This window comes from Taurulus bubalis (assembly GCF_910589615.1).
Source record: "Taurulus bubalis genome assembly, chromosome: 12".
NCBI classification, from domain to species: domain Eukaryota; kingdom Metazoa; phylum Chordata; class Actinopteri; order Perciformes; family Cottidae; genus Taurulus; species Taurulus bubalis.
Genome location: NC_136600.1, coordinates 17784674 through 17798271, shown reverse-complemented (window position 1 = coordinate 17798271; position 13598 = coordinate 17784674). Strand labels below are relative to the sequence as shown.

The 13598-nt window shown below is 42.3% G+C and overlaps 2 protein-coding genes across 2 annotated transcripts; one reads left to right on the top strand and one right to left on the bottom strand.

Moving 5' to 3' along the window:
- Positions 1–2728: 2728 nt before the first annotated feature.
- Positions 2729–6889, top strand: LOC306744863 (NADH dehydrogenase [ubiquinone] flavoprotein 1, mitochondrial-like; the record flags this gene model as incomplete). The annotated part of the gene is made up of 10 exons (XM_079227560.1): positions 2729–2812; positions 3959–4041; positions 4130–4300; positions 4398–4581; positions 4655–4844; positions 4948–5160; positions 5314–5480; positions 5580–5661; positions 6515–6660; positions 6794–6889. The coding sequence occupies 10 exons, from the start codon at positions 2729–2731 to the stop codon at positions 6887–6889; spliced, it is 1416 nt and encodes a 471-aa protein (XP_079083686.1).
- Positions 6890–7266: 377 nt separating this feature from the next.
- On the bottom strand, positions 7267–13598 carry khdc4 (KH domain containing 4, pre-mRNA splicing factor; the record flags this gene model as incomplete). The annotated part of the gene is made up of 14 exons (XM_079227552.1): positions 7267–8014; positions 8933–9018; positions 9112–9221; positions 9718–9861; positions 9941–10215; positions 10326–10386; positions 11154–11214; positions 11368–11579; positions 11735–11910; positions 12002–12054; positions 12151–12230; positions 12325–12453; positions 12988–13174; positions 13570–13598. The coding sequence occupies 14 exons, from the start codon at positions 13596–13598 to the stop codon at positions 7791–7793; spliced, it is 1827 nt and encodes a 608-aa protein (XP_079083678.1). The 3' UTR covers positions 7267–7790.

Below are 13598 nucleotides of genomic sequence, written 5' to 3'. Positions count from 1 at the left end.
CAAAAGAGACAAAGTCTGGGTCAATGAGTTGATGTTGATTTATGTTGAAGACAATTCTTCTTTTCCCAAAGGCTGTGGATTTCAGTCTTTCAATGCGCTCATTTAGATTCCTGGTTTGAAAAAGGAGGCAAAAAAAGTGAGGGGATGAATGCGCCCCGCCCCTTTTTCTATACTTATTTATTTATTGTTATTTATTATGGTTCTTCTGCTGAAACTCTCGTGAGACCAAATCCAAGGAGGGGACACAGATCACAAGTCTTACAAAAAAAACTGCATTGCGCTAAAGATTTTGACTCAACATATGTAACTTACCGCCTTTTTTTAATGGGCTGCTTGTCTTCTTTTCGTCCTCGAATGCATTCTTTGCACATTAAACCCTGTCAGGTACTGCAATAATACAGGCACATTCCATCCGGGGTAAAGAGAAAGGAACTGAGCAAGGGAAAAGTCAGGGGGTTTAAAACCTTTTGATGTAACTGGAACGCAAAATGACTTTGTTTGACATTTTCCGCATGCTTTTCTGTTGTTAATTTAACATATATGGTCCTGTATATGTTAACATAGCAGTTCTTATAGATCAGCCACCGCTGTGTCTAAAGGGGCCATTATCCTTTTTGTTGATCTATCTTTGACCAAAAATCTTTTTAGTTTCGTCATGCTTTCCCGAGACCAGTACATTAAGGCCTTCCGCAGGGTGTGATGCAATCATTTATGGCTTTAAACAACGGCAGTTGTCTTTTTATTCCCAATTCTATTGAAACCCATGCAGTCAGAACATGGTGTAGCAGTCACGCTGGTCTGGCCTTGTGTGCACTATCCGCTCCTTTTTTGTGTAGGAAATCTTTTTTATTTTTATTTGTAGTTTATTTGCACAATGAGATTTCAGAGCTTTGAGCCTTTTTGTCGGACCTTCCATATCTAGTTCATTAACTCACTCGATAACATTTAAGATTGTGATTGAAATACTTCTTTAAAACCTGCATAAATTGAATATTCTTCCTTCTGCATAATAGTACAGAGTCTATAGTCCATATGATATATATTGGGATGAAGTTGCCTTAGATCTTTTTTTTTTGTTTGTGCTGCAACTACTCTCAGGAAATCTTGAGCAATGCACTAAGTGATTATACAAATATAAAATGGGAAGCAATCGTTTGGTGCTGTCAGGTGAAAGTACACGGCCAGTAGTTTCATCAGAATCAGTTGAATCAGAAATGGTTTACTGCCAAGTGTGCACATACAAGAAATAGAACGACAAAATACAATAGTAAAAAGACATAATTAAGAATGTGGAAATTTACGATAGAATATGAAATCAAACAAATATATAAGAATATCTTAAAATATGTATGTTATTAAAGTCTCTGTAATCCTTGTATGTGCATAAATACTTGGCAAACAAAATGAATGAGAGATTTTGTAGATTTGTTATCATTTGATGGATACAAATAGGGAAATAATAGGCATGACGGTAAACTACTGGCCTTACTGGAACGAGTCCTACTGGAATGGCAGTGTGACGGTTGGTCTCGTTCATGAAGGGTGTTGGTGCTCCCGGTCGGAGCTTTGTGAATGAATGAGGGTTAACTGATGCCAGCTGTGAAGTGTGTCTTTCTATTTAAGCGGTTTGTTTTCTTGGCTTTGGTGAAGGGACATGGGGTAGAGACCCCGCTATCAGGGATACACTTTTGTCTTTCCGTTTTTAGTGGAACCTTCTCAGAGATATGAATTAATTTTCCCATCATTTGTTTCAGTTAATGTAAAGAAAATAAATAAACATATCTAAGCTTGATCTTTTCAATGTTTCTGTTTTGATTTATATTACAAAAACAACTCTTTCAGGGCTTTAGTAAAACGTTTTTACCAACATGTGTGCAGAGTCGAACATTTTACAGCTGACTTGTGCTCTCTGGTGGACAAACAGTAAGTTATGACAATATGACTATTAGAAGCAGATGTTCTTTAAAATAAACTTAGATGTACATACATCTCTAGTAATGCTAGCCCCCCTTGAAAGTAGATTACATTATTTTAATTTAAACCATTTTAAAATACTCCATATTTTTTGGACTGCTCACATCCTGCCCAATACTACTTTCTTAATCTTAAACACACTGCTACCCAAATTGCATACTTTTTGCATATTCACTATCACACTTGGGTCACTTAGAATATAGCCATAATTAATGTTATTTATAACACCTTATTAGTAACACTGTATAATATAATTAATAACCCCTTTATAATGTACCTTGTCGATTTAACTCTTACAACAGGGCCTTTTAACGATATGAGTCTAAATGTTTGCTGTGAAAAAGGCGTGTTGTGAGATGAGTTAGTCAATGAGTTGTGGACCTTTTGATATATTTATTGGTTATCTTCAAATTAACACTCCATTTCTAAGCCTGTAAATCATGCACAAAGTCCCTTTTATGATAGCGTCTGTGTGTGACCTCAACAATGAATTGTTAGTTTGTTTGCATGGGCACGAGCACGCACCAGTGAAAGATTGGGTACCTGTGGGGAGCCGCACGGGCAGATGGGATCGGATGTGACGCAGTGCATTAGCTAATCCTCTTAGTTTAATTAAGCTAAACCCGCAGGCCCACACTGGAGCTCAGTTTCAGAAATCAATTTGATTGTAGAAGTCCAACGGAGAATCCAGGCAGAAAAGGCTTTGGAGTATAAAAGTGTGTAAAGAGGGTTGGAGGTGTCTGTCTCCTGCAGGATGCTGCCTCGGCGGATGCTGTGGGGCGCTGTGGGGCGGCATGTCGCTCAGCGTCTGACCTACAGCACTGCAGCACAGTCACAGGTAGGCACACACACACACACACACACACACACACACTCTGAAACAGGCAACACGCGATATACTCTACATCTCAGCACACTGACCTATAAACGTACTTTCAAATACAGGCATGCCAGATTATTGATGTGGCCAAATAAGGGGATTATGCAACCGAGCTACAAAGATAAACATGATGATATTCTTTAATTCGCTATTTTGGGTCAATCTGTATTTTTTTCATTGTTTTATAGATACAAAAATATTGGATAGACATAAGTGTCTGTAGCTGTATATGTATGATTATTCTAATATAGTTTACGTTTTGTTTGTGATCATAGAAAGTATCAAATGGGTAGAATATAATTAATTACATGTTTAAACATGTCTTGCGTACATTTTATTATATGGTAAATATACCAGTTATAACCACATTCCATGTTAATTCCTGTAAATGTATTTATGTTGCACAGCGTTTTCAATATGCTGTGAGCCAGACATATTACTTAAATGTTATTTTCGTGTTTTCATTTATTTTAACATAGAGTGGTGATTTTAAAACCGTGAGAATTGGAAAATGTTTTAATCATGAATTTTAAACTACCCAAATTTAGACAATTCATGGAAATAAATTGTACTATTTCACATATAAACTAAAGAAGCATATTTCCAAAGTCATAACAGAATTCCACATATTGACAACAAAATATATAATATATCTTAAATTCAAATGATTTTCCATATCATTAATTCTAGGTTTAACTATCATGTCAGCAACGTAATTATATAAATGATGTAGAGCTGCAACGATTATTTGAACAGCTGAAAATGTAATTTAAATAATTTCTTTGCAAAAATGCCCCAATATGGTCTTTTCTAGCTTCTCAAGTGTGACTATTTGATGTTTTCTTTGTCGTAAACATTATTAAACTAAACATCTCTGGACTGTTTGGATGTACAAAAAAGACATTTGGAAAAGTCACCTTGGAGTTTTCCTTAATTTCTGACATTTTATACACAACACGATTATTTGATTAATCATCATTTCATTATCAATCAATAATGAAAACAACGGTTTCAGCCCTTAAGTGATGGCATCTCTAATTTTCATGCATATATCATCAGCGCCTCATCAATTATATTTCTCTTTCATCTTCTCACTCTCACCAGGTGAAGCCAATAAAGACCACATTTGGCCCTCTGAGTGACGAAGACAGGATATTCACCAACTTATATGGTCGGCATGACTGGAGGTAAAACCATAAAAGGAGAAAAACAACTTTCCTCCAAAGTTTTGAATGACCTGAAACTAGAAATGCTTGTTCATCTCTCTCTCTTCAGACTCAAGGGGTCACTGAGACGAGGAGACTGGTATAGGACAAAGGAAATCATGCTGAAGGGATCGGACTGGATCTTAAATGAGGTGAAAACCTCAGGGCTTCGTGGCAGAGGAGGAGCCGGCTTCCCCACCGGCATGAAGTGGAGCTTTATGAACAAGCCAAGCGATGGCAGGTAGGAGAGGGGAAGAAACGCGTTAGCATCACTCACAATGACACTCTGGTGATGCCGCCTATCAGTCTGAGTGTTTCCTTCTTCCCTGTGTCCTTAGACCTAAGTACCTGGTGGTGAATGCTGATGAGGGGGAGCCTGGCACATGTAAAGATCGTGAGATAATGCGTCACGACCCCCATAAGTTAATAGAAGGCTGCCTGATCGCTGGGAGAGCCATGGGCGCTCGAGCAGCGTACATCTACATCAGAGGAGAGTTTTACAATGAGTCCTCAAACGTACAGGTAGGCGAAGGCCCGATGGGTGACTCGTTGATCTATAGATGCTGTATGATTCTTACTGTTACTCGTCAAACAGGTGGCTATAAATGAGGCATACAACGCAGGGCTGCTAGGTAAGAACGCCTGTGGCTCTGGGTTTGACTTTGACGTGTTTGTGATGCGGGGGGCCGGAGCCTACATCTGCGGAGAGGAGACGGCCCTCATCGAGTCTCTTGAGGGCAAACAAGGAAAACCCCGACTCAAGCCACCATTTCCTGCAGACATAGGTGAGGTGTCAACACCACAGCCTGATACATCTGGTTTCCTACTGGAGTTGTATTGTAATTACAGCTCCTGAGTAATTATTCACTGCTTCATCTCTACCTCAAGGTGTGTTTGGATGCCCAACGACAGTCGCCAATGTGGAGACGGTTGCCGTGGCGCCTGCGATCTGTCGTCGAGGCGGCGCTTGGTTTGCCAGCTTTGGGAGGGAGAGGAACTCTGGGACAAAGCTGTTCAACATCTCCGGTCACGTTAACACACCATGCACAGTGGAGGAAGAGATGTCTATTCCTCTACGGGAGCTAATAGAGAGACACGCAGGTGTGTGTGTGTGTGTGTGTGTGTGTGTGTGTGTGTGTGTGTGTGTGTGTGTGTGTGTGTGCGTGTGTGTTTACAGTCCAGGCTGTGTTGATGCTGGTTGACTTCATGAGATGCTGACATGATTTCCTCTCTCCTCTGGTGTGATTGGTGCAGGAGGAGTGAGGGGCGGCTGGGACAATCTATTAGGAGTGATCCCAGGGGGGTCCTCCACTCCCATCATCCCTCAGCATGTGTGCAACGATGTTTTGATGGATTTCGATGACCTGGTCCGTGCAGAGACCGCACTGGGAACAGCCGCCATCATAGTCCTGGATAAGTCGGTAAACAGATCCCTGAAAAATGTAGATGAGAAAACGCACTGCAGCTTCAGTAACAATCAGTCTGGAGAGATACATGTGATAATTGCATTTTCCCTTCAGACTGATGTGATCAGAGCCATTGCACGGTTGGTTGAGTTCTACAAACATGAGAGCTGTGGCCAGTGCACCCCCTGCAGAGAGGGTAAGGAACTGCACAATGTATCTATCACCTAAAAGATAGCAGGGGCGGATTATGAGACAATGGGCCCCTGAGCACAGACGTTTAACTCCACCACCTCTCCTACATCGGAGCAAGACACAGACTTCATCCATGTTTTCCCCCTTTTTATAGTTTTTTTGCATCTCTTTACCCCTTTTCATGATCGTTGCAGGTTTCTTTGTGATCTCGTTGTCTCATTGCAGCTGTTTTGCGTCTCTCTAGTTGTTTTGGTCCCTCTGGTGTCTTCTTGAGGTCATTGCATGTTTATTTGTGGTCATTTTGAGTCTCTTGGTTGGTGCTTGTTTGTTGGATTGGCATTATATGGCCCTGACACTTTGAGGCCTCTGGGCCTGTACCCGGTAGGTCCATTCAGTAATCCAGCCATCCATACAAGACAGTCACCATGCAGTGAGTTGGTCTGAATATGCATCACCTCATCCTTTGATATTTCTTAAAACTAATACTTTCAATATTTTTCCTCGTGGCCTTTACTCTCTTTTATAGGCTAGAATAGTCGTGTGCACATCCACAACACCTTTGTGAGATAGCAGGTGATGGAAAACAATGAATACAAAGCTAGTAGCTGCACACTGGAATTAAAGCTCTTTTAATCTTTCTCACACATTTGAGTTATGAGAGAAGTAATATATTTAGAAAATGTAAACGCTACTGTAATGTAAAATACTCTTGAACAAGTTAATGACCTGCAAAAAACTAAATGGAAAGTATTTTCTTGATATGTGTATAATAAAATCTGTGTTTGGTCAAAACATTGCTCAAAGGTTAAGAGTACTTTTCTACTGTATTCCCCGCTCCTCTCCCTGTCCTCCCTCAGGAGTCGACTGGATGGATAAAATGATGTGGAGGTTTGTTGGAGGAGAAGCAGCAGCTTCAGAGATTGACATGATCTGGGAGCTAAGCAAGCAGATAGAGGGACACACCATCTGTGCCCTGGGAGACGGAGCAGCCTGGCCTGTGCAGGTGACGTCTCTGCTTTCTTTTCTTTTAACCGGTCTCCAAAACATGAAGCTGTCATTGAAACATTGACTGAGGTGACAAGTTCAAACATGAACTAATTTACATTTGAACCTTTTCACCTTTCATTTTACTACAGGGACTGATCCGCCACTTCCGGCCGGTCATGGAGAGTCGCATCGCTCAGTATAACAAGAAAAACCCTCCAAGAGAGCCAGACATCGAGATGATCTGAAACTGTGCAGGTGTCCATGTCAGCATTCAGTCCTTCATAACTAATAATAGCTTGTGTTATACGACATTGTGTACATTTGTTTTAATATGAAAATATTTCTGTACAGATTAAGAATGCAAACGGCTGTGTTTCAAATTAAACTTATTTAAATCTAAAATGTATCATAATTGCAGAAGCATAGGAATGTTTTTGCAAAGGTTTTCATAAGAGAATGACTCGTCGTAAATTCTGCAGCAGGGTGGTCACTTTCTATTTTGGCAGGCAGAGCTGTTGACAGCTAATTGGCAGATGTGACCAACTTGGTTTGTGATGAAATATGACAAAACAGATTTAAAAAGGTAAAATATAGGAAGAATCACAAGCTCAAACACTGCAATAAATTAAGTTTATTTATTTCATAAAAGCATGAATAAATCCAATATGATCTGTACAAAAAGATCAGAATAGGAAAGAATGGTGTCACTGACTTGGACAGGGACAAAGGAAAGGGGACAATGTACAAAAACCTGTACTAGGGATTAAATGAAAAGTGATCAGTGATCATCGGCTTGTGATATTGTTTTTACAACAACACAATATTTAAACACCTGGCATCTGTTTTCAAACCATTCAAAGGGGCAGAATGTGTCTCATCTGACCGTCTATACATCCACAAAATAGCTAAAGCATCAGTCCTGCAAATGTTCATCTTCAAACTATGATGTGTGCACCAAAAGAACAAAGTAGTTTTCCAAAACATAAGAATGTCCATTTGGACCGAAGCACTAAGATTATGCTGCAACCAACATGTAGCTGTTAAGCATCATCCACGTGATGAGTGATGGGAAAAAAAAACACAGGCTTAGTTTGGGTGAACATCTCGTAAGACTCGGCACAAAGCACTGAGGAGATTTTCCCTGTTTTAGGGTGCCATCCAGAAAGGCATAGGCTGCTGCTGTGGTTGTGTTTTAGCACGGGGTGGTGGGGGAGGGCAGCGATAGCCGTGTGTCCAGGCTGAGGAGGTGGGAGGAACTGCCCCAGGGTTACCTGGCCCTGAGGCTTTGGAGCTTAGGTGGTCTTCCTCTTCATCTGAAGAGTCGCCGGCGTACGCCACCAAACCAGTTTTCAATCTCTTCATTGAGGGCTCTGAAAGAAGAAAAGGGGAAGCATGCAGAAGAAAGGAAGAGGTTGGGACATTTGGGGAGAAAGGGAGAGAAGCATGGAGAGAGAAAAAAACACAAAACAACAGCGGCAACATGTTTCAAATAGGACAAGTTCAAGTTAATTATTCGTTACACATTTTGGGAGAAACAAATAGTTAATAGATTCAAAATATAGTTTGTCAGAAGAGTAGAGGAGGGGGCAGCCATTTGAAAGCAGTCATTGGTTGGTGGGGAGCGACAGTGTTATGGCCGTCCAATCGAGCGGGAGGACAGCGTGACAGGACGAGTCGTGCCCCACCCCCAATCAGAATCCAGCATCGCCCCAGAGACACATGGAAGAGAAGAAAAACACAGAGAAAAAGAGAAAAACACAAAAACAGGAGAGATTCTTGTTAGTGAGGAAAGCAAACAAACAACAGACAACCCCAGACTGATGATGTCATCAGAACGGGACGGTAAGTTGGACTCGATATATCAGATTTCTTGCTCTCTTTTTTTTATACAAACGGTTGAACAACGCACAAAAGATGTTGAGTCATAGCTCTTCCTCACTATCTGGGGATTTATAGTCACAGAAGCAGAATCGTGGGATGGATGCATGAGGCCATGTTTGAAGCGGAAGTACTCAAATCCAAAGAAACAAACATTTTTGACCAACTCTGCGTCTTGATGCATCCGATTAGCCTTTATGTAACAGATATACCTCTTTAATCTCAAGTGGAACAACTTAAATTCAGACAGACTCGTGGCCCAAGAGAGGATTTATATTCGACTCTTTGCAGCTCGACATTGAAGCTGTGAATAGATCCAGGCTGAGCTTTTAAAGGACACAGTCCACAGTACGGAACTGCAGATTTGGATTTGGGCAGGGATTTGTCAGTCCACAGGTTAATGCCCTTACCCACGAGGCCTTGCGTTGCCCTTCGCTCCTCCATCTTGGGTCTCACTCCATTCACAGGCAGCAGAGGTGGAGGCATTAGCTGCCGACTGGAGAAACAGAGAGAAATGGGGTTAACTTTAAGTTAACTTTGCCTACTGGCCCTTGTATGCTATTAATATTTATTCAAAAAATCTCTGTACCTGTCCCTCTCACTCGGCAGGCCAGAGGAACTCTGTGGTGGGGGTCCTGTAATCTCTGGGCTGCCCACTGGGAAGCCTGCACCTAAATTAGTCATATGAATGGGTCCATGCTATGAGCAGAAAAACACACAGGCGCGATTAGCAGACATCCTCTACTAGACCCTGTCCTAATATGACTATATTTAAAACTATACCAGGACCAAAGTGAAACAACTGTCCTTGTGAATAGCTTACCACAAGTCTGATTACTGACAATTTCCCCAGCAACTATGAAAGATACTTGATGCTTATCAGTATTAATAATACCTTTTCCTGAAACTCCTTACTACCAGTAGAAAGACACAGGTAAACTGTAAGTGAACAGCAACAGCAAGCCAAGCCATCTCAACCAATGTACTTAAAACATTTGAAGAAAGGAAGGATGAATTGAAGTAATAGAGCGGCTCTAGACACAGATTGGATGAAACAGTGACTCGTCACACACTGCACTCAAACAAACAAAAGGCGAAATAAACAAACAAGGTGGAGAAAAGCAAAGAAGGAAACAAAACAAAAAAAACCTGCAGAAGGAAGAGGGGCTGTAATGGTGGAAGAGCTGTTTATCACCTGGTATCCGAGCAGGTTGCTGTTCCTCTCGTCTGGGACCTCCTCTGTGAAGCGTCTTTTCTGCGTTGGTATAACTGGAGCGGCAGGAGTCGGAGCTTTTGGTGGTGCTGCAGCTGATGAAGGAAAAGGTACAGGAGGAAGAGTCTGCAGGGACGGAAGGATATGTAGTAAGTATTATTGCTTTGCATGCTATTCACAAGTGGTTTTGATGGCTCGGTCCTACCTGTGGCATAGTGCCTGAAGCAGGAGCATGGACAGGAGCTGGCGTTGGAGCGAGGGTGTGAGCGGGAGCAAGGATGGGGGCAGGGGGGAGGGAGTACTGAGGAGGCACACCTGCAGGCACTGTGGGATGTAGAGGAGGTGGGACAGTGTAAGGTAAAGAGACAGGTTGTGGCTGAGGTGGTGGTACAGGCATCGCGTAGCCTGGCTGGTATCCAGCAGGCGGGTAGTAAGGAAGCTGCGGAGGCATCCCGTTCACCACTGGAGGCTGTGCAAAGCCTGGAGAAGGAAGGGGAGGGAAACAGATCAAATCAGGCTCCTCCAATGACTTCGACAATCGACAAATCAAGTAAATCTAAACCACAGAAAGACAACCGGCTATATCTTACCTTGTTGTGATGGCATCATTGAGGTCATTTGATTGAGGAAGCGAGAATACTCTGCATGGACCTAGAGAGGGAGAAACATTGTACATAATGTTAGTGGATCAAGGAACTGAATTATGAAAATGTACTATTGGAAGAAATGTTATTAAGACGGCAAAAACAAATGTAACTTGTCACTATGTTATAGATAAGAATATTGAATACAACTTGAGTATAATAATTAGAACCATAAATTATCAAATGTCATTCATCGATCCCTCTTGGGAGAAATAAAAACTTCCTTTGAGCTTCTACCGGTGTCTTGTACTTTCTGCAGGAAGCAGTGTCTCAAACTTCTGCACCAAACTTGTAATACTTGCACTACTATCTACAGTTGTGTAACTGATGTGTGCCAATTAATTTTTTTACTCTGCTGTGAAAGCTGTGAAGGCCATTCATGCCACAGTCGGTTGGTATCAATGATTTAGTTTGACAGCGTAACACGATTAGGAAATGTCAGAGGTGGCCACTAGCAATTGTATTGATTAATTACCTATTCATGGCTAATAATCTGATTAGTCAATAATATATTGTACCAAGTTGATGGACATCCCTGGAATATATGCTTTGATATGTGTGGGTCTTTCATGCCAAATTTCAAAGCGGTTTAAATGACGCTGTACTGCGAGCTGCCCTCAAGCTAGCTCTTCAGTCAACAATGGCAGTGTTCACCAACAAAGCATGCATTTGGAGTTGTGTAAGCTGATGAATGTCAATTGTAGTTGGAATAGAAAACGTACAGGCCTGGACAAAGTACCATGTTTTTTTTTACACAAACAATAAATCACTCACTGTCTGAAGCAGGTTCTCACACAAGGTTTTTGCTGCTGCAAGTCCTTCTGGTTTAGGATGACTGGAGAGAGAACAGACTTAATTTAGTTATTCTGAGCCTACAATGCTGCAAACACCTTTGTGTCTAGCTCATTCATTAGTTATTATACAAGCAGGAATAATTTCTGAGAAGCAGCGGTTCTTAATCGTTCCTCAATCAAAGGACAACACCCACCTGATGTAGATGTACATGGGTTCAAAGGCCTCTCTGCCAGAGGCAGGCTCTAAACAGCCTGATCCTTTTCCTCTCAGGAAGACTTTGGCCCCCGTCTCAGCCTGGATGTGCTGCAGGTATGAACAGCCGGGGCCCTCGACCCGCTCTTTGACCACGAACCCCAGGATAGCGTGCTCCAGGCCCACAAATATTTTATCTTGAACATAATGCATCTAGAGAAAGAAAGATAAAAACATAATGTCAATAATACAACCATATGCATGACTGTAGGCAATTCTAACAAAAGACGCCTGCTTTATCAGCAACATTTTTATAGTAGTATAATCTAACTTCATGAGGTATGAAAAGCCAAAGGAAACCGTCTTACTCCAGACTGAAAGTGTGGTTTGTGGTGGGTCATGGGGGGCAGTGAGGGAGGAGGTGGGTTATGCTGCTGGTAAACTGTGACTGAAGCCCCACTAGGGGAGAAAGGTGATGAAGACGAAGCGGTCGCAGCCTTCACCACACCGTTGGTGATGATTTCCTTGATTCTATTAACTGCCCCTGCAGAACGAGGGAAGAAAACCATCAGTCTAATCACATGATATACAAAGACATACACTCATTTAAAAAAAACGACTGAAAAGGTACGGACTGTCGACGAGCTCTCTAGTCTGTCCTTGCACATGCAGATACAGAGGTCGATCCCTGCAAGGAAAGAGCAGAAAGGACGTGTTAACATAAACAATAAAGCACCAAGTCGACTATGATCAGTGTCTGAAAATGAGAGCCGACAGAAATCACCCTGGAAGCGCTTTGCCCTTCTCCTCTGCCGTCATGTAACGCCCTCTGGTTGAAACCGCAGCACCGCTCACTTTACTGATCTGCAGACAAACAAGTGAAATATGTCCATAAATACTCCACAAGACTCGTGATTAACTTAATTCTGGAGATACGATTGTCCATATTGCTACTGACCTCATCCTGCGTTTGCCCACGCGTCAACAGATTCCGACAGGTGATCGGCACGTCATTGATCTCCACCTCGGCTACAACCAGGTCATCTTTGGCCTTTGCCTGCATTGGAGGCTTCCCAATACCTAGAGCCTGAGAGAGGAAGGGAATCAAGAGATGAAATATTTGTCGCTCCACATTTATTAGGGCCACGGTCACTAAACTGGGGCAAAAACATAATATTTAGAATCAAATATTAAATAAATTTGACTTGCCACAAAGGCTTAGTAGAAACAGAGATTTCAAACCAAAATTTTACATTTTGCTCACACTGGAAGTGATATGTCTAGCCGTCACTCTGATGAACAATTAATCACCTCCATCGGCACTACTTGCACGTCTTTTTTATATTCATCTTGTTTATTTGTATATCATATGTACACATGTACGACGAGAGCAACGTGAAACCGGAGTCAAATTCCATGTACAATAGAAACATTCAATTTACAATAGAACATACAATAGAAAATAAAGTGCACAGACAAACAGATAACAGAACTACTGTAGGTGTATGTGAAAGTTTAATATGGGTAACCACACATTACCAACATATTGTGATGCTCCTGCATCAGAGCCGGTTTTGTTATGAAAGACTCTTGCATAAAATAATATTGTGGTCCTCCTCACCTTGTCAGGAGGTCCTGGCACGCCGATCTGCGAGGGTTTGAGTTTGCCCTTCGCTACCAGCATCGCGTTGATCTTGGCCGCCACCGCAGCCGCAGCATCGAGAGCCCCGGTGGGCGCCTCCGCCTCCCCCATCCCACCCGGACCAGGACCAGGACCAGGACCCGGCTGGTCCCACTTGCTGCGACGACTGGGAGGACAGAAGGACATGGCAGAGAAAAGGGGAATTAACAACCCGAAGAAGAAGAAGAAACCTGCCGTTGACTGTTGTTGTAGATGTCTTGGGAATCGACCATGTGTTGTTGTTTTTGTCTCCCTTATCTGTCCCTCTCCGCGTGACCGTGTATGCAGAAGCAGCGGCCCGTTGTGAGCTCGCGTGCACTTTTCTACAGTATCTCCCATAACGAGTCTCTTCGTGTGACAACAGGACCACCAGTATGAACCAGTGCGGAGGAGCAACAACACTCCGCCATGATTACATAAACGGGCTAACGTCGGCTAGCTGGCCGCCTAAAAGAAAGGACCTGAAGCGGCGAGACAAATGCCGCAGATAAATAAATAAACAGCCCGTTTTCACACACTCACCCGCCGTTTTGAGTTCCGCAAAATGACAT